Genomic DNA, 21480 nt, shown 5'->3' on the forward strand with positions numbered 1-21480 from the left:
AAAATATTTACTCCCTGTTATATTTTTTAAAGTATGAATTATAGGTGATCTTGCTGGGATATAATTCTTTCATTGTATCCATATGGCCAACAATTATCTCATTTATCTCCAATATTTAAAAACTAACTATTAGCAGGTCCCAAAATTTGTGTTAAATACTGAAATGCACTTCCCTTAAACCTTAGCACCTGGAAATGAGATAACAGAGATCCTAAGCTGCAGCTCTCTTCTGGAGAGGAAGGAATGTACTAACTCACCTCTTTACTTTTGGTGAGAGGTTTGGTGGGATCCTGGAGTTTGCCTTTAGCACAAAGTGTGTCTGAAGAGCAAGATTGGAGACTTGAATCCTCATTGTTATTCTCTGTTTCCAGCACAGCTCCCTTTGCACGTTTTCCACTGTCGGCTTTATACCTTGTTAAGCTGAGCTACACATTAGGGAAAAACATCATTATTGAAAGGGTATGTCCCTTAAACCTCTCACCACCTGTAAATTGATTAAGCAAAGAGCTGCAGGTCTCTTCTGAAGAGCAAAGAATTTAGGAACATACCTCTTCCTTATTTTTGGGGATAGGTTTAGTGATATCCCGAAGCTTTCCTTTAACAGAAAATGTGTCTGAAAAGCAACATTGGAAACTTGAATCTTCATCATTCTTACAGGTTTCTTCAGCAGTTCCCTTGGAATTTTTGCCACTGACAGTTTTAAACGTGGTTAAGCTGAGCTGCACATGAACAAAAAATCCCAAACATTATTGAGAGGAGAAGCAAAAAACAGTTGGCAGCCAAATGGAACAATTTCAGTTAAAACAACACTAGAGAAAGGTTAATGCTCTTACCAAAGATTCTTCAGTTAAAACTGGTGAGAAGCTTTTCCTTCCAAATGTCAACTTTGTAACTCCTCTCTCAGGGGACTGAATTACATCCAGACTTTCCATACTCTTGTTTTGTGGACAGAAATTATTGGGAGAGCTTCCTTTCTCAGAGTTTAGCATTTCCCTGTCTTCTGGTATTGAGTCCTGCAGACTAAGCAACCTCTCAATGGAGCCGTGCTCTGGACTGACATCTTCTGACACTCTCTCAGCACCTGGGAAACAGTTCCTGCACTGTCAGCACCAGCAGTGGGAGTTACAAAAGGGCAGCCAATGCCCCACACTGCTCTCTGCCCCAGCCCTGGGAACTTCTAAGTTTCAGCTGTGTGGAATCTGGCACAGGCCTTGCCACACTTGCCCTTTCTCCCTCTGCCACTGTTTCAGCAGGACCAGATTTATTCTAACACTGACATACAATACTTTCTGTACTACCCTGATGTCAAATTTACTTGCACCAGCCTACAGAAGTGTTAGTAACATACTAATACAATTCCTTAAATTATGTAGAACAAGGAATTATGGGATATGTCATTTTACAAGCATGAAAAAACTGTACTGCTGTGATAACCCCCAGTTAACCTCCGCCTCTTGACTCAGTACTGCTAAAATTAAAAATGGAAATACCTACATCTTATTGTCTCAATGGAGGCAGGGCTCTCAACTGAAGGCATTTCCACTTCTTTCTGCTCTGCAGAATTCCTGGATTTGACCAGTGCTTTCTGCACATAGCTATCCACTCTCTTTGGCTCCACAGGTACAATCTGCAGTACCTTTGGCAGCTTGTAATCCTTGTCTGCCCCATTCATATGTTTCTATTAAAATACAAAAGTTATATAAACATCTTTGTTACCACAGTGTCCACAAAAGCTGATAGAGATTTATTATCTACATACCACTGATTAAGCAGAAGGACCATCATCAGAAGTACTTAAATCCATAAGCAGATCAGGTTTTCCAACATCAATAAACACTGAATTTCTTTAACTCAACACATAAATTTCTATTCTTACGGACTACTTAACTACTGGAGGCAATTACTGATGTTTCAGGATTTAATGAATGAAGTTTGTAAACTTTTCCATATATAATGATGTGTTATGGTAAAACAATGAAAATATTTTAGCAACCAATGTTCCTTTACTAAAAATCCATTTGGATATTCAGCAAATGTATTGACACAGCATTACCAGCACCACATCAGCTCAATGAGATTTGGTTCATTAAACCCTCCCATTGAAGGACATTTTCAAAGTATTGTCACATTTTCAAAATACAGCACACAGTAGTTCATTGCAACTGAATAAATCTCATAAATAGAAACCAGAATCTATTATGACTAAGAAGATTATTTAGGACTATTTTCTTGGCAGCTCAATACCCAGCATTAAAAAAAGGGCAATATTAAATATAATAAAATTAACTTCAATTTGCTTATCTTGGGCACTTAAAATTCATGAGTACCAAGTACAAAGCAGAGAAAAGTTAACTTTGGAAAACATGGCAGGAATGGATTTTTAATAACCAAGTGGAATTGCACACCTGTATTTTGGATTTCTCCTCCTTAAAGGTGCATGCTGGAATGTTTTCTTCACTCTCAGACTCAGAACTAGAAGGCTCTTTGTAATTTTTTGTTGCTGCTGCTCTTCGAGGGAGTTTTATTCTGGTGGATTTTACTATCTTTTCATCTGTTTTTGAATTCTGGGGTTTATATTTGTTCATCTTTGGAAGAAGAAAACCATCTTCAGTTAACAAGAATCATTAATACATACATAAGATAAAATGGCAGATAACTTGCTTTAATTACTTGAAACTAAAAAGGTTTAACTTTAGCAAAGCTCAGAGAATCCAGCCATCAGCCACCAATGTAAAAAATCATTCTAACTCACTCCTAACTGACAAACCAGCTAAATATTATATGAAAAGAATACAGTACTTTAAAAGAATCAACTGTATTAAAAAAATTATCTGGGAGAAATGTCATATATTTATGAAAAATTACTTTAAAGCAGTTTCTGGGGGGAACTAAGAGATTTTTAATCTGTATTAAAATTCTAGTTACATTTACCTTTTTCTTATTTGTATTTTTGTCTTTAGCTTTATCCATGTGGCAAGCAGGTTTAGAGGATTTATCTGCTGCTACAATACAAGAAGGTTGAAAAATCAGGAAAATATTCAAATGTTTGACATTAATTTTAGCTGTAAAACAACAGAATAACTGTCATGCCCACAAATGGATTGATTCAGTAATTGCTTTCTGCCCATTATTTTGAAAAAGACATTTTTTAATTGACAACAACTTGTACCTATCCCATCTTCCCATAGTTTTCCACATTAAAACACAGAAATTGTGTAAATTTATCTTTATAAATTATTAGAACTAATTTGAAAATTCTTTATGTTTGGAAACAAGACCACAAAATATATATGGTATTTGTAACACAGCACATGCCATGCTGTGCACTTCATATCTAGGGACAAACTTACTGCATCACTCTTCAGAAACATGAAAACAAAATTCTTACTTTTGTTTGTGCTCATTTGTTTCCCTGATTTTTTACTTCTACTGTAGTCAATTATCCGGGCTTTAGGTTTCCTCTTGGATTCCTCCAGCCAGCTAATCTCTGTCTTGTTGTCATCCCCTCTGTTTTCTGTGTCTGAATCACTAAAGAGATGCTTCTTGTCTCGATTGTTTCTAGTCTATAAATCCAAAAAAACTCATAAGTTATTGATTAATTTTTATACACAGTCTACTTACATAATTGGTATTTAAAGGTAGGAGGACAAGCTATGCTCATCCATAAAAACTGAGCCTTACCTTTTTTCCTCCCTTCCCTTCTGCGCTGGATTTACTGATGGTTGTGTTCCTTAATTAGAGAAATAAAACCCACCTTTAAATAATATATTTTAAAATAGCTGTTCTAAAACTTCTTACTATTCCCATGATATCTGGATTAAGGATTCAAACAAAGGTACTTACTTTTTTTTCCACATTATTTTGGAATTACCTGTTTACCTTAAACCCTAAAGGCTTTGTTTGTGTCCCAGTTATCAGTAGGAGTACACAGTGACAACACAGCCCTTTCCAGGAGGATCATTAACCAAAAACCATCCCCCTCAACTCAGGAGTTTCTCTCCCTGTAGTATTCCATGAGGAGAACTATTTCCTTCATGGAACACATCCTTTCCTTTTTATCACCTTCCCAAATGACCATCATGGAACAGCCTGGGAGAACACAGCAATGTTTACTGCTTAAAAAAACCAACACTGCCAAGATATTCTTGTCATGCAACATTCCCTGGAATATTGTGACTGCCTGCTGGAGAGTGCAGGCTGTACTAGGACAATGAGCAATCAAAACAGGACATCCTACCCTTTTTTGTTTATCTCTGTGTGAACACTCAGTTCAGTCACATGCAATTCTTGGATCTAAAAGTGCAAATGGAGAAGAAACAAATGAAGGTTTTCATTCGTTACAGAATCTGTACAAAATGAAACAGGCCACCAGCCAGTAATTGCTAAGGAGTATTTTTTATTCTTAGTTATTACACTCAGCAATTAAGGGTCATTAATTTCTTAGAATTTATTTAATAAAGCTGACAGTTAAAACTGAAGCTTTCAGGATCTCAAAGCAATACAAGAGTTCCCACCCACCTGCTTCACAACCTTCCCCAATTCACTCCTCTGAGCCATAAGAAGCAAAACTATCTTTTATCATCATTAGACTTTTTTTTGCTCAAACAACTGGATAAAGATGTCTTTAAAATGGGGATTAGAAGGATGCCAATAACCTTTTCAGGATAATTTAAAATGATACTCCTAACACAGTGTTTAATTCTTAACTGAAGAAAAACATCATCATAGCCTGAAGTGGCCAGAATCTTAAGATGGAGTATATTGTTCAATATTTGAGAATGCTGGAGGTATTTACACGGCAAACTTTCTCCCCACCTTAGTTCACTGATATAATTTGAATTTTCAGATCTTAATTATACTTTCAGTAGACAACATTCGACTTACTTCCTTTCTAGTCTATTCATAAAATAGAAATTTCAGTTATTTCTTACGCCAAGCTTGATTGTAGGCCCATCAAACCCGCTGATGTTAAAGTTGTAGGCATCATCCCTATCAAACAGACACAGAGATCAATTTTGTGACTGACCTAATGAACATTTCACAGAGTCAGGTGTGGGTAATCAGAAATTGTGTGTGAAAATGTTTTAACTACTTACAGAACATGACTAGTAGTTATATTGAGGAAAGAAGCAGTTTTTGTGGTCCTGTCCTGAACTTCTTCCTATCCATAAATGAAAAGTTAGCTCCTCTGTCAAATTTGAACTGTACATTCATAGACACTGTCATCTCAAAAATCAACAACTTCATCATGAAGATAATCAGGTTGATTAACAACAGTTCAATATAGCAAAACATATCTGCAGTCAATGAATAATTAACATTAACATCTAGAGATACTTCATATTCAAGTAAGTACAAGAAAGAACTTTCCCTTTACACCAATTGATTTTCACCATGTTTGTAAGTATTAAAAACAATTCCAACAAAAGCACTAATGTGTTACCTTGGAGATCCAGGATTTATTTAAATGTGTCCTAAAAATAAAGATATATTTTTTTAAATACTAATCAGAGTATATGCATTAGAAAAACTGCCAATATAAAAAAACCCACCTTAACAAACCCAGTAAATTTATTTATGCATTTAAATACAACATCAATTAAAAGATGGATTAAAACAGCTCAGCCCCTTTCATTTATCAGCATTCATGGGTACATCAGAGACAGCCAGAGGCACACAAAGACTAAACACAAAAGGAAAGAGTTGACATCGTACCTGTTAAAGCACAGGGAATCTCTTGCTTTGCTCTTCTCATTGCTCTTGTCTCTGTATCTGTCACTGATTTTACTGATCAGTGATTTGGCTGTATCTGCCATTTCTTTAGACTTTGGTTTCTATAAAAACAGTTTAAGACTCAAAACCCAACAGAAGAACAAAGCTGCAAACACAAGTTCAGGTTACTAAGAACACCCTAGACTTCATTAAATGTCTCCTAATGGATTAAATTACATTAATTTGAAAACCATTTTCCCTGCCATGACATTAAACCCACCAACTTTGACACACTGAAAATTGGACAATTCTCTTAAATGCAAGTGGAAGAAACAAAGGTAAGAAACTCTCACTGTCTTTGACTGTTTTGGATTTGCAGTCTCTTTTCTGAGGAGAACATCAGGGTCCTCTTGTGCAAGATCAGAATGCAAAGATGTGTCAGACACTCTGGCTGAAAGAAATGTTTTAAACCATGGTTCAGTAGTTTCAATATTTTTCCCTTCTGTATTTAACAATTTCTGTTCCAAATGATCAACACTGACTCTTCACTGAGAATAGTATCATTTTAATCTTCTTGGTTCTGTTTTTTTCATTTGTTTATCTGGATAAATACTTCAAAAAACTGCATAAATGCTTTTTGTTTCACAGCTCTTTCACTACCAATATTAATAAAGGGAAAAACAAGCAGCACTGAAAATTAATTTCTCTGAATCTATTTTTGAGATTAACAGTTGACCAAGTGTGACCATCACCTGGATGGGATGCATGTGCCAGTGATGAATTTGGCTTTTGCTTGTCCTCAGTTGTTATATTCTGCTCAGGAAGAGGGAATGTTCTTTTTTTCCATGTTTCAGTTTTATCAAAAGAAGTCTCCAAAAGACCAGGCAGCCTAACAAAAACAACACCATCCTACTGTCAGAACTTGAGTCTTAATTATAATAAAACTGCATCATAAAAATAGGAAAATTATTGTATCTTAGGGATATCAAAGCATTTTACTTTATAAAAAAATTTAATTCTGGAAATTCGTGAAAAGTCTCCTTTTAAAGTGAGTGACAACAATGATTTGGAATTCTTTTCCAGTACTTACAAAGGTTTGTTGCTTCTCCCAACTGGCTGAGAATCAGGAACAATATCTAACACTTCATCTATATGAGAAATAATTTTGCTGTCAATTATTATGGCCAAAGAAAGAATTTAAACAATTTTAAAAGTAAGGATTACCAATGCTTGTACAATTACTTGCCCAAAGTTTGCTTTTCTGTGGCCTCTTGTACAATTTTTGAGACTTCTTCAGAATGCATTTGCTGCAGAAGAATGACAGCCAAAAGGAAATATTAATGCAAGACCATAAGCAGTACAACCTCATAAACTTGTGCTTTCTCTAATAAAACATTCTTCCTTTTTCTCATTTCATGGCAGTGCTGTTCCAGTACCTTCCCATGTATTTTTGCCTGGTATCTGATTTCCTGATCTGGTCTGTTTCACAAAATTCATTGTCTACTGTGCATCTCTGCCCACTCTAAAAAGCACATAAGTAACACTGCCAGTTACAGCCCATAAAAGCCAAAGAAATGCTCTAAACAAAACATTCTGTATATGAAAGCCTTTTCCAAATCATGGCTGTATCAAAAAATGCTTCAGAGTCCCATAGTCTGGGGCTTGACTTGAATCTGAGCAAGGCAGACATTCACAACCAGAAACAAGATAAAAACATTATTTTATGGTCATTCTTCAACAGGAAGAAAAAATACTCAAAAATATACCTAAACTGCAGGTCAGTGACACCAATGTAATTTTATTTTATGGTAGTGAATGTCTGATCAAACATGCTCAAAAACCAATGCTTTAAATGCTGCAAGCTGAAGACAGGAACATTTCACAAGCACAGCTGAATGTATTCTATGTTTTATGACTATTTCACTATTGCATAACCAATTAGAAATGATTGCATGCACCTTTCTCCAATTATACACAAAGGAAGAACTGAGGTTCCAGAAATAGGAAGTTAATACTGGGGTCAGACTGATGAGTGAATGCAAATTGGGCCTAATTTTGTGAGAGTTCAGTCTAACTTCAAACATGTTAAACCTGCAATCCAGAGGGTAAGAAAACATAATGCAATAAAGTAAAACATACTATTTTCTAAAAGTGACTTGCTAACTGTGAAACTCTAGCTTTTTAAAATATGAATTAGGAACAAATTAAAATAGAAATTAATGTTATTCTAAGAAAAAGACTTGGCTGCAGAGGACATGCATACTCCAGGAGGTTCCTGATGGAAATTCTTTGTTCTGCTATCATTTATTGCATCATTGTCAGATGTCTTAGTAGAACTGGTCATTTCCAAAGGCAATTTATATCTCCCTTTAAAAGGAGTGGCTGAAACAAAACAGAGATGCATTAGAATGCCACCAATTCTCCCATTACAATAGGAAGAGTTTTGCCCACTATCACAGCTATTCCATAAACTCCAACAAAATCTTTTTAGTTTTGATATCAGCCCCTTATGGACCTTTAATAATTCCATTGATTCCAACTCTGTTACATGGAGATTAAGAGCCCACGGACTGTGGATGTCTGGAGGCAAAAGCAAAGCTTGTGACAGGCTGGCTCTGGTAGAAAATAGTTGGTTTCTATTTAAGGACTTCACTGTAATATATTTTAACTGAGTTGTCAGCTGGCTCCAGCACCAGCAGCTGCCTGACAGCTGCAGAAGTACCAGGTGACCCTCAGCTGTTGGGAATGCAGGGCAGCCCGGTCCCTCATTGTGTCTAAGGACCAGGAAGAAGTAGCCCTTAAACATTTCAAGTTTAAAGCATCTGCTCAGGAGATTTTATCATTTCTCCTTTTCATTTCCAGCTGTGCGAAGGATCACAGTTCATGCCTGATTTCAAAGACCATTTATAGTGTATTTTTTACCCTGAAAGCACTTGCAAACTTACATGTGCTGACAAAAGACAGTGGACTCCTTGTGGACACACTTGTAGTTCTAGGAATAAGCACACTTGCTTCAGACACTTTCCTTTTACGGGATGGAGTTACCTTGAGGAACAGAAAGAACTTGACCGTAATACACTGATTTAAGGATGACAGCAGAAGAATTCAGAAAATTTATTGCCCAGAGTCTCTTGACACTTTCCATTACTGGAATGTCATTTGCTTCTGCTGCAGAAGGTAACATGATTTTTATGCAGTTATATTTCGACAAAATATTTTTAAACTGTGATTCATGGTTTTTGTTTTCTAAATTAATTCAATGAAGTCCTGTCATTGGACAGCAATTGGACAAAGCTACAAACTAAGCAGCTTTATGAACTACTGCAAGACACCCACTGCTGCAGAATGAAGACACAGTAACAGTTTCAGTTCTTAGCTCCTCCCCAGCAGTCTCTATGGCCATACTTGACTTTTACATACTGGGACATTTGAGCATATCCTCAAAATCTTCTCATTAAAGGGAATTCCCAGAGCATCCCAGAGCATGGTCTAAAGATCTTTAACAATTCCTTTTTATTTCTGTTGCATTACTGTAGTTTCAAGATACTAACAAATTTTTTAGCAAAAGAATTTTTATAGCTTAGTGTCAAGTCATAAGAAAAACAATCAAACCCTTATTACAGTTCCAACTGTCAAATAAGAAGTGGTTTAGGCTATTAAATATTACAAATATTTAAACTGACATGTATTTTCTCTCTACTCCTTTTTGTTTTGACAATCCTACCTACCTTGGAGGAATCACCTCTGAGTTTTTCTTGGCTGTTGTTTTTACTCTGAGTCCTCAAACTACCAGGAGGTTGCTGAGTTTTGTATTTACTGAGCTTCTCCTCTTCTCCAGATTTTCCTTTCAAACCTGGTGACAACAGACTTTCTGGTCGCAGAACCTGTAGAATATTTTAATTTCTTTTAATTTGTATACAATATTTGGATTTTACAATGTTTTATTTTTATAAAAACACACAGAGCAACTTCTTTACCCTAAGTAACACATCACTCACTGGAGATTATGATAAACTTCAGGTTAAAGCCTTTTAGTTTGAAAAACTTCCCACTTAATTGCTATTTTTGTTATAAAAATGTTTTTTTCATATATAAAACAACTTGTCCTGTGCATATCTGTCTGTTTTATTCTACAATTTAGATAATTATACCTCCCCCAAAAACCAATACACATATACTAGACACTGCTTGCCTGGCTTTGGACTTATCTATATTTATTGATATGTTAAAGTCTTTGTTTTTGCTGAGATGATTATAAATTTTGAATAATCAGACTAATTATACAAACCCAAGAAACCACCTCAGCACACTAAGGTAGAATACCTGTGATCCACTTTCATCAAAGACAACGTGGACAGTTGTTTTGGCTACTGATGCAGACTGCTTCTTGCTGAAATCCTGCAAAGGGATATGTCAAAATAGACACTTTGCTCTTTTTTTAAACAAGAAACAAAATATTTAAGTCAGAGATCAAAAGTGTCTGAAATCAGATTACAGAGAAAAACAGATTCTACAAATTCACAGCAGTTTCATGCCTCATGAGTCACTCAGACTTCAGGACAAAGCAGTTTCTTAAAAGCAGCAAGGAGTAAGGTGTAGCTTGCTGAAAATGTTTTACTAAATGAATAAATTCATGAGTGTTAATTGCACTGCAAAACAAGACAGCTCATGAATCATTTCTTAAAGTATTTGCAAGAACCAGGTCATGTGTCTGGAAAATTAAATGCAAAATTTGACATTAAAATATGACATTCTCTTTCCAGCCTGGTAATTTTTGTTGCAATTCATTTTCAATCTTGGAATAAAAGAACCATTTCAGGTGACGGAGTTCAGCACTGCTGAGCCCACCACTAACCCACATCCCCAAGTGCAATATCCTCATGTGATGGCACCCCAGTGATGGCACTGCTCTGGCAGCCTGTGGCAGGGCTTGACAACCCTTCCAGTGGAAAGATTTTCATAAAACCCAACCTAAACCTCCCCTGGTGCAACCTGAGGTCATTTCCTCTTGTACTTAATAAGCATCTTCCCCAAAGCTTAACATGTGATGCAGTTCTGTAGCAGTGATGTTAATGAGAAACTCTTGGTATGGAGAGATACCAATAAGCACAGCTGGAACTGTGTTGGCAATGAGACATTGAGTTTGAATCAATTAAAAACTATTCCAAAAAGTGTTTAAATCTTACCTTACATTTATGAAATCCATAAATCTTTATGGTCACATCTTTGATTTCCAAGATAGAATCAAAATATAAAAGAACTTTCCCTCCTTCAATAGTGCCCACAATCATTGGCCGTTTTAGATCAATTGTTAATAATTTCTTTGAATCTTTTTCTGGACAAAGACAAAATTTGAAAAGCAGCTTGATTTCAATTTAACAGCATCTCATATAATCTTTGTCAACACTTGACACTTCTTCGGTTCAGGTACTAATTCCATCTAATCTACAGTAATTTTATTAGTAAAACAATTCAAAATGTAATCTTTTAGAAATACTTATTCTGTATATTATTCCACAGAATTTTCTTTGAAGGTTACTTACTATAGCTGCAGACAAATTACAGGCTACTGTTCTAACAAGTTCAAAAGGAATATTGTTACTTGTCATTGTTTTATGCCTTACTTTGTAATGGAATAACTCTTAAGACATGATTATTAAACTATTTTCCTAAAATCACACCTGCATGTCCAAAGTACAGTCACTGCAGTGCAATTTTGTTCCTGATAAAAACAGATCCTTGATAATTGAGATAATTGAGAATCCTGCTTTGCTAGAATTAAGTCAGTACTTTAAGATTAATCAATATGAAATTAGATTGAAAATCCAAGTTAGAATACAACAAAAATTTGGAGTTCAAATACCTTCCAGGCTGTACATGCTGACATCATCATCTCGTATAATAACTGTTTCCCACTGAAGATCCTTAAATGAAAAATACATTTTGAAAGATAGAAAAGTACTATATTATAATTAAAAGAAATCCAGTGATCAAAGTAATTCAGTGAGGACAAATCTCCAACTTTTTAAACCTCTGTTACACAGAGTGACAGGAACTTGTGCTTCACCATTGCTCACTATGCACATGTTAAACTAATCCCAAACAGCATTAGGAAGTAATTACTGTGAAATTATTTGATCTAAATATCAACAAATCTGGATTTCTTTTAGCTCCATCAACACTAGAATGCACAAATAAGTTCAACATGTTGAACATGGGGAAACAAAATCTGACACACTCCAAGGAATGTGTATTTGCTGCCTCAGGACAACCCAGTGGGAGACAAAACTCAGCTTACTGCATCATCTGCTGCCACATAGAAGGAAATACTTTTGCTGCCAATGTTGAAATCAATCCAAAACTCTTCCAGGTTTTCATCCAATGGTATCTGGAGCTAAAACAAAAAGAGTAATATAAAACAGTAAGAGTAGACAACACATTACTATCAGCTAAGAAGCTTCATGTTGGTCTGAACCCTTGAAAAACTTTCAGTCCATGCCTATTTGTATACTTCTGAAAAAAAGTAATTTTCTTAGTTTATCTCTATTTTTTTCTTAACTAGAAAGCAGAAAACCTTACCTCATACTTATCAAGAACTGCTGATAAACATGGGAATGTAAACACCCTGTAAGAAAAGGATATTTTTTTCAAGTATTCTACAATGCTGTAAAATAAATTTTGCAGATCTGAATATAGCAAATGGATTGTGTTTTCACAAACTTTAGAGACTTAATGATCCCAGCAGTGATTTTTACCCCAAGGAAGTAACATGAAATTTAATCACAACATAAAATCCAGAAAAGAAAATATATTAGCATAAAAAAACCCCCAGTTTTACCTTCTTTTGTCTCCAAGCATGCCATTCACTTGGTTAAGAAATTTTCTGCAATCCTATTAAAACATAGAAATTTCTTCAAGAATTGTAAAATGGAAGTTTCCCTCCCCGGAAATATTTTTCATGTGACTTACTGTCTCAAACTCCGAATCTTTAATTCCTTTAAATGCAGTGGACACAAACTCCATGGGAAACCACTGGGAGGCCAGAAGTCCCCTTTGCTTCTCTGACACCATTCTGCACAGGGCTTCTGTGATGGCTGCTTGCATGTCATAGTCTGCAGCATAACATAATTCACAGCAAGAGCAGATTTAAATAACTACTGAGATGGAAAATATTATCAGGAAACTGGGATAAGCAGTGCTGAACATAATCTAGACCCCATTAGACCCAAATATGTAACCCATAAAGGAGAATTAGAAAAAGAAGTATGGGAATTATGATGACTAAACAAGTTATTTTTCAAAATGAAACCAACCCAACTTTCCAGGACTGTCAGAGCCACACCAGGTGTTTAAACAAGAGAGAGAAGCTTTCAATTTTCATCTCTCTGAGCTGGGAAATTGCTGGATACTGAAGTGATCCCTGAGGGAAGTTACAGGACTACTACTCATAGTCACAGCTCACAGCCTCAAAGATTAACTTCTTTATCATTTTTCCCATTTGAAAACTTTTATTCTAGAGAAAACCAAAAATGTCAATGAGTTTTCCATACACTGAACACACAAACATTCCAGGTTGCAGATTGTTTTCATGCAGTATTTGTATTTTTCAGATCACTCTAACCACAACATTCTGCAGCCTTCAAATGCCTCCTCTGGTTCCTAAATGGGTCTGCAACTAATTTTTAAGAAGTTCAGTACTAAATTAAGTCCCATGCTCACCTCCAGCATCCAGAATCGTCCTCCCCATTTCACCCCTGCCAAACAAAGGAACATTCCATCAAAATGTGACAGCAACACAAGGCCCAGAGGAAAGGTTTGTTATAAACTTTCAGTGTATGAGACACTGATTCCATGGAACTGTAAGACCTCCAAGGAGTAAACACCTCTGGGAGCACTTCTTGGGGACCTTAATTACCTGATAGATACCACTTTGATTCTATTTGCTTTTCTGAAGTGTTGTAAAACAATTTCCAGTGTGAACAGCCCAATCTTCCAGTGACTGATTCACTGTGCTTTAAGCACATCTTTACAAATAGGAGTTTAATTTAATTTTATGACAACTGGGGTGGGGAGAAGCCTGATTCTTTCCTGGGAAAGAGGAAAATTGAGGCTCCTAATGGAGTATAACCCATGAGAATACATGTCCACAGCCACTACAACTGAGAATTCAACAGCAAGTGCAGAAGTTGAGTTACACAGGGACCAATCTGCACAACAGCTTAGTTTTTACTAAGCCTTCCAACTCCAAATTCCAAATGATGGAATGATATAAAAATTATACTGAAGATCATTTACATGACAAGTAACATCTCCTTTGTAGAAAGCATCTTTTTCCTGGCATCTCGAGGCATCTTGTCAAGCAACGCATTCAGTTTTTTTATTACCTAAGAAGAGTGAAAAAAAGGGAGCAAGATTAAATATAAAGTAAGTTTGTTAAACTCTGAGTTATTCTTATTTTGGGCCCTTGAAATGTACATCATACCACAGAAGAAAGCAACAGGCTTAAGTAACTGCAAAACAAGAAAAGACAATGAGTTCTATACATGACTTTAAATAGTATTTATCTTACTAAAACAACCACAGTCTCAATAAATTACATTACTTTCACTGGGAACAGTAGCTGTTCAACAGTTGTTTCTTATTTGCAGGTTCAAATACAGAAAGTCTTCCAAAGCCAGAGTTCTGTCTGCAGTTGATTGCTGAGCTAAAGTATACCTTAAATTAGCATTTAAAAACCTTTCTTTTGGGGATGTAGCCTTTACAGAAGACTTTTTTCTGGTAACTTTCCCTTTCTTTAGGGAGGGAAATTCCCCTGACAACCTGAGGATGCTAAAATAAACAGGAGAAATTTGGAGTGTATTGGAGGGAATGCAAATTTCCTGCAAGTGACTAAAGAATTTGCAACCAACAATCTTAATCCTATTTCTAGAATTTGTAGAGCACATTTTTTTCCTATGCTTTTATACAGCTTCCTCACCAATAACTTTAATATCACTATTTTGTAATTTACTCTGAAAGAAACCCAACAAACAAATAAAAAAGTAATCTGAAACAGCCCCAACATATAAACAACAACAAATGTTCCCAGAGAAACATTATACAGTCCTTCTGATCCTAGAGCACTACAATATTCTCTTTTTTGTGGCATCTGCACAGTTAAATAACTGTCTCCACAAAGTCTTTTAACATACTAACCAGGAAACTGCTGCTTAGAAAGAAGGATGTTTACCTCCTGCTGAACATAAATATTAATTCTTGTATCAGTGATGAGGGAACATGTTCTCAGAACAAAGTTCTCTAGTATTTGCATTTTACCTAACAAAAAGGAAAGAAAGAAATCAAAGAGCTGTCAAGAGTATATTAGGGTGCCCCCTCATAAACATTTGGGAAAGGATTAATTTTCATTTAGAAAATACAGTGTCTGTCCTTTTATACAGGATTAGTGCTATGTAAAACAGAATAGTTACTTCAATTTATAGTAACCATGTTTCTATTCCTGTGCATCACTGTGTAATTCCCCTGGGTAGGAGATTATTAATTTTTAAATATAATTGGTCAATCCTATAACTCAGCTCTCTGAGATACAACTCAGGTACTGAAATTTATCTCCCCACAGCCCAGGAAATGAATCTTTCACTCTGATCATGACACCAAACAGTCTGCAGGGACTTTCTCTCCAGTGCCACATGGGTAAAGGCAGGGTGACATTCACAAGGACAAGGTCAATAAGGAAGGATCACTGGGCTGTGCTGAGCTGTGACAGGACCACAGAAGCAACTTTTTTTAGGAATAACTCACTTAATTTGCCATCTCTGAGACTTATTGTGCTTTTTTATTACTGACAACAGCAAGTTACAAGGAAATCTGTCCACAGCAAAACCTCAAACTAAAGCTGAGGTCACATGAATGAGAAAAGTGGTCCTTTGTGCGTGCTGAAATAGACATTTTAAACTCCCATTTCTGCTTTTTAAGCTCACCTTCAGGTCTGCTATCACACACAACCTGCAATAAAAAATCCAAATAATTTTGATAAAGAAAATATTACAGCATAAAAAAATCAGGCAACATGTACCTGAAGGAAGTAATCAAAAAAGCATTTAAGATTTTGAAATTATTTTGTCCTTAACAAAGAATCGAAGATGATCTCTATTAACAAGTGTGTTTTCCCAAAATTATATTTCAGTTAAATTTACTGAAATTATTTCACCAATGACAATATTTTTTATGAAGAGATGAAAACTCACAGATCTTATAAACTGGGTTGGCATACAAATAATGGGTGTAACCAAAATTTGATCAAGATGAACATTTTTTTGTTCACTGAGTATTTACTGTTACTGGTTTTTTAACTTCATTTCATGCCAGCCATGAACAGAAATTAGTATGAATACAGAAAACTGTTTAAACCAAATTATTTATAATCTATTTCAGAAGTCATTGTAATGCTAACTTTAGGAAGATATTAAATAGAAACATATTTAAAGTCCTTTTATCGTTAAACTAGTAACAATTACTTTGACAAATGTTATTATCAATGTATTTTTACCAGCAGCATGATGAAGAAATCTTCAGCCAGATTTGTAAGCATTTCATTATCTTCATTTCCTCTGAGGACCAAAATTCCTTTTAACTTTTCGAACCAATTGACCATGTAAAGAGAAAAAAAAGGTGAATCTATTTTAATAGCCTGGAAAAGGACAATGGTTTGTATTATACTTATGTAAAACTACACAAAATCTACAATGATTAAAACAACAGCATCCCCACTCTGCTGAGCAGATGTTAGCCCCAGACTGAAATTCTTCACTCCAGCTAAACAAAATTAGTTGATTTTAAGGACTTTTTAACACAAAAGCTGGAGATCTACTTTGACACCTGCCACCACAGACAAAAGCTGAAAATGGATAATAGCTGAGTGAAAGAGTGTTATTTGGTGGTGTGAATACAAGCATAAAGATTTTGTTTGTTATTCAATTTTGTTTATTTTTTGTAATGTATTTCATACCACTGAAGAAAGCAATGGGCTTCAGTAACTTTAAAACAAGAAAAGACAATGAGTTCTACATGACTTTAAATGGAATTTATCTAAGACAACCTCAACTTCAATAAATTACAGTAGTTTTAGCATAGATCAACAGTTATTTTTTATTTGCAGCTTTATTGTTATTGTTTATTTATTGTTTGTTTATTATTAAAGCAGCTGAGAAGGCAATTGATCCATCTGACAAGGCAATAGCTCTCATCTGACATTGCCATTAATTTTCTCCAGTGAAATCTCTGGTGAAAGCAGAAAGGAAGTGGTGTCTGTTGTTCAGTTTTTGCTGAGTTACGAATGACTAATGTATCTAACATGCAGGTTAAAGTAACACCAAATAATCAGAATAGCACTAAAATATGTTGAAAGAGTAGGTACAAAATCATTGCTGTGGGACTTAACAAAAAAAAAAAATAAATGGCACCAAGAAATTCTAATTCTTGAATTAAAAGCAATGTAACAAAGCACATGAAAATATATCATCTTGTTTATTGTGCTTCAACTGCTGTAAGCACATCTAAATTAATTATATATCACATGATTTGCAAAACTCGCACTGGGATAAAGCAGCAGACCCCTTTATAAGGGGTCACTTCACAGAGCACACTTAAATATGAACAATCTTTGTTGCAGAGTTATTGGAAATTCTTAATTCTGACCCAGTCAAGGACCAAATCAAACACTGAGCTGCTCAGCACTGAAGCACTGCTTATGCACTTTATTCATGTTTATATGTTTATTTAGAAGTTCACAGATGCTTTATGGTTTTACTTATCCTTCCAACAAGACCGTGTTTTATCATTGCTGGGAGCCCATCTTCTCCTGCTATGATGATTTTTTCCCCACATTTCTGAACAGCATTTAGTAAAGTAGAAATGATTTTGACTTCTTGTTTGTCAAGTGCCTGAAATAAAAATTACAACAATAAGCTTTAGTGTGAAGTCCCACAAGAGCCCATATTTAATTAACCAGATGCCTTTTTTGTTCTCAAAATCCACCTTAACTGCAGCTTGAAGGAGAGATTTCATTCATAAAATTTATTTTGGATTCTTAAATCAACTGCTGGTGTCAACCAAGCCAAATGAAAAAATATTTTTTTACCCTCTTCCAAAGATGGTGCACATGATTTTGATGCAATGATTACATTACCCAACACAGAAGCTTGTCCAGTTTGTTGACAAACTGTTTACTGCATTTATGAGAGACATTTTCACATTCTTCTGTGGCCAGAAATTGTTCCAAAGATCGGAAATCCTTTTTTACTGTAGCTTCATCAACTAGCTTTTCGAACTGTAAGCAATATACCAAAGCTGTATTACTGTATGCTTAACACTGATACATCTAATTAACACAGATATGATGCAAGTTTTATACAATCACCTGCTGCATTTGAAGCAAATATTCTGAATCACAAATAAGTATAAAACCTTAACTACAGAGCATCCCTATCTAATACATTAATTCTGTAAATACTTATGCACTGAGATTTTAATTATTTGCCTTGACTGGCTTTTGTTTCCTCATATTACAACTAAATTCCCACAGAAGTGTTTATTGTACCAATGCCCCTTACTTGGTACATTTAGTATTTTACATTTCTCAGCAACTTTATCCATTTTGCCCCTTTATTCCTTCTAAATCAATTACAACTGGATTTCAAGATTTTGATCTTAAGTATCACCTCAGCTGATTAACCTCTGCCAAATGCATATGATTTATTTTCATCAGTAGGAATCTCCAGTTCCTCTTGCTTTCCACCCAGCTACTTTGCACTAAGCCATGTCAAAAGAAAATTTCTTCCTATCACACAGCCACACTGAAGACTTTCCTTACAATTAAATGCTAGTAATTAAAATAATCAGTACTGATATCTTGCTCCATCAGCACATACCTGCATCTCATTCCTCAGTGGCATTTTTGCAATTCACCAATTCAGCTGTATAAGAGAAAACAATCATCACACATTAAAGAGGTTTTGTGAAGACACTGGGAATCAGTCAAACTCCATTACAAACTCCACAGTTTGTCAGTGTATAAATGCTATGTAAATGTTATTTAACACCTGAGGATACAAGAAAACTGTCTTGCATGGATAAACAATTGCTTAAACCAAAGGAGAGGAAGAAATTACCAGTTTCATGACTGGAGGCACAGAAGGACCTGAGAGAACCCTCAGGATTTCCCAGCAAGGAAAAAGCACAGGTCAATACCACGTTATTCAGCAAAACTCCATAAAGGCCTCACCATAAAATGGTAGATTAAATAATTTAACACATTAAATAATTTAACAATTATTTAAATATGATAAACAATGTAGGGAAAAGACTTCATGATTATACACACAGTGATGGGCTCCAAAGTGACTGTCAGCAGGTAAAAGCAAGATTTGGGTAACAGAGGTTGCTGAAAATATTGTCTTAGTACTCAAGGGCAGGCAAAATATTTGCTTTGTCGAACATACAAGAAAAGCAACGAACCTGTTCATGCTTTGTACGAATTATTTTACACCAACCAGCCAACCAATGTGAAGACAACAACCTGCAGCTTTGGTCTTCCCATTCCAGACATTATACAGACAAAAAAAATAGTGATTAAAGATAGGGAATGACTTCTGTAAAACATTAACTGGGAACACAACCTAGATATTCCTGTACTAAATAATAGAGAAATAACAAATACAGGGTTATTTTAAATTACTTTTTCCAACACAAGAACACAACGGCCTCCGCTGAGGCCCGTGCCGGCTGGCACCTCACAGCTTTCCTGTCTCCGGCCCGGTCAGACAGCCCTGAGGAGGAACCAGAACTCCCTTTCCGACACAGGAGCCCCCCCGCGGCCTCCCCCGGCTCCCCGGCCGCCCTCAGCGCGGCCCGGCCGCCCCTCAGCGCCCGCCAGCCCCGCCGGCCAATCAGCGCCCGGCAGCGCGCGCGCGGGCCAATGGCGGGGGGCGGCGCTGCGCGCCCTCAGCGCGGCGGGCGCTGCCTTCGCGCCACCAAGTGCCTTTTCTACAGCTGTTTAGAACCAATTTCCGCGCACACATAGAAATTACTGGGCAGAACTTGCTTAACCACTGCAATCCAGTCCTATGCTTAATTTCGAAACGTTTTCACTGTCCGAGTAAGCGCAAAGACAGGCTCGGTTACAGACGTGCTGTGGGCAAAGGGCTTCGGCTGGTGTCTGTGGCCTTTATTTTGCAGAGGGAACTGGATAATGTGCTCCAGTGGAATCCAGCAGTGCACTGGATAATGTGCTTAAATAGAATCCAGCAGTGCACTGGATAATGTGCTTAAATGGAATCCAGCAGTACTGGATAGTGTGTTTAAATGGAATACGACATTGCCAAAGAGGAACTTAACCTGTACTGGTGTGGTACTGGTGTATCTATTGTCATATTTATAAATACAGATGATAAAATTTATCATACTCCAAAAGAGTATCGAGAAGTGTTTTCATTCATACCTGGAATAAGCAGCAATAGTGGAGCATCTAGGAGAGAAGTCACCTTTCACAGCAGGTAAACCTGCAGAAAAATTGTAAATAAAATAAAACTGCTGATTCCTTGAAATAAGAAAGGTAAAAACTCAATACTATAAAAGAAAAAAGAAGAAAAAAACCCCAAAAAAAGACCCTGAAAAACCTGCAGAGAAAGTATTTAAAATACCACGAGATGTCACTGTAATGCAAGAAAATGACAAGTGGTGTGAGAAGTGGAGTATCTGCACTGAGGAGCTGGGAGTGAGCAGTGCTGAAGCAGATTGTAAAACAGCTATACTGAGAAACCTCCTAAGGACAAAATTCTGCATGAGGAACTTGGAGCATCAGAAGTTTTCTATGAAAACTGAATCCTGAAGTGTACTTTCACCATACAAAGCAGAAATAATCAAAGCCAATTTGAAGTTGATGCTTTCCCTTACCAGTCACATGAGCAAACACAGAGGCTGAGCCTGTCCAGCCTTACTCATTCTACAGCAAAAGAGAAGTGAGACATTCCAGAAGTGAATCACGCACTTTCCTTCCTGCAATCTACACCGAGATTACTTCAGCTCATTTCTCATTCTGTAACATTAGTCTATTTTGTTTGATTTAGCAGAAGGGAAGTCAGAGAGAAGTTTCATTGAGTTATGCATTAAACAGACCAGAACCAACAGTGAAATTATTTGGCCACAGTCATTTCAGGCACGTGTAAAAACACCAGAGAAAATGGAACCAAATCTCTTTAGGGTAGGGTAGCACTATTTACAGAGACTCTTATTCACTACAATAAATATTTATACTTACTACAGTTAATTAAAGACATTGTGCCAGCCAAGGTATTTTCAATCTCTGGGACAGCTGCTGTTGTGGTGAAGGGTCAGAAGTGTTGATACCAGCAGTTTGAATATCAAGTATCAGCTGAAATACTTGTACATCTGAGATCACAGGGAGAGAGAAGTTGTGAAAGAAGTCAGCCCTAACGTTAGACTCCTGTTGCCAAATGAATAATCACTTTGACTTGCAGTTCCAAGTCTTTACCAGCTGTAAAGTACAACTGATGATACACTACATTAAGTGCTGTAGTTACTGACTGCAGATGCATATTACTGTGATTACAACTTGCAATTTAATTTTTTCTTTGTAAAATAAATAAACTATGAGTTTGAAACTAAATGTAAAAATACCAGCTATACTAAAAGTAACACTAACAACCTGTAAGATAAACCTGATAGCTGGATGTTTGCAGAAAAAAATTATCA

General features: G+C 36.1%; 1 protein-coding gene across 1 annotated transcript in view; it reads right to left on the reverse strand.

Moving 5' to 3' along the window:
* The window catches only part of SYCP2 (synaptonemal complex protein 2), a 28139-nt gene extending 7097 nt beyond the window's left edge, over window positions 1–21042 (reverse strand). Inside the window, exons 1-37 of the mRNA XM_086852820.1 lie at window positions 21026–21042; window positions 20207–20267; window positions 18639–18683; window positions 17897–18037; window positions 17521–17651; window positions 16259–16361; window positions 15690–15714; window positions 14942–15027; window positions 14008–14096; window positions 13432–13466; window positions 12682–12824; window positions 12551–12603; window positions 12292–12337; window positions 12011–12106; window positions 11576–11636; window positions 10899–11047; window positions 10036–10110; window positions 9441–9596; window positions 8658–8757; window positions 7976–8094; window positions 6959–7019; window positions 6803–6860; window positions 6465–6601; window positions 6066–6163; window positions 5716–5834; window positions 5444–5474; window positions 5097–5161; window positions 4932–4989; window positions 4238–4293; window positions 3682–3730; window positions 3389–3563; window positions 2932–3002; window positions 2406–2585; window positions 1495–1678; window positions 834–1081; window positions 549–719; window positions 258–425 (exon numbers count right to left, since the gene is read on the reverse strand). Of these exons, the coding sequence (XP_086708946.1) occupies window positions 258–425; window positions 549–719; window positions 834–1081; window positions 1495–1678; window positions 2406–2585; window positions 2932–3002; window positions 3389–3563; window positions 3682–3730; window positions 4238–4293; window positions 4932–4989; window positions 5097–5161; window positions 5444–5474; window positions 5716–5834; window positions 6066–6163; window positions 6465–6601; window positions 6803–6860; window positions 6959–7019; window positions 7976–8094; window positions 8658–8757; window positions 9441–9596; window positions 10036–10110; window positions 10899–11047; window positions 11576–11636; window positions 12011–12106; window positions 12292–12337; window positions 12551–12603; window positions 12682–12824; window positions 13432–13466; window positions 14008–14096; window positions 14942–15027; window positions 15690–15714; window positions 16259–16361; window positions 17521–17651; window positions 17897–18037; window positions 18639–18662 (3561 nt within the window). The 5' untranslated portion in view covers window positions 18663–18683; window positions 20207–20267; window positions 21026–21042. The remainder of the gene's footprint in view (window positions 1–257; window positions 426–548; window positions 720–833; window positions 1082–1494; window positions 1679–2405; window positions 2586–2931; window positions 3003–3388; window positions 3564–3681; window positions 3731–4237; window positions 4294–4931; window positions 4990–5096; window positions 5162–5443; window positions 5475–5715; window positions 5835–6065; window positions 6164–6464; window positions 6602–6802; window positions 6861–6958; window positions 7020–7975; window positions 8095–8657; window positions 8758–9440; window positions 9597–10035; window positions 10111–10898; window positions 11048–11575; window positions 11637–12010; window positions 12107–12291; window positions 12338–12550; window positions 12604–12681; window positions 12825–13431; window positions 13467–14007; window positions 14097–14941; window positions 15028–15689; window positions 15715–16258; window positions 16362–17520; window positions 17652–17896; window positions 18038–18638; window positions 18684–20206; window positions 20268–21025) is intronic.
* Window positions 21043–21480: the final 438 nt, after the last annotated feature.

Source organism: Cyanistes caeruleus, chromosome 16 (genome assembly GCF_971803275.1).
Source record: "Cyanistes caeruleus chromosome 16, bCyaCae1.hap1.1, whole genome shotgun sequence".
Taxonomy (NCBI): domain Eukaryota; kingdom Metazoa; phylum Chordata; class Aves; order Passeriformes; family Paridae; genus Cyanistes; species Cyanistes caeruleus.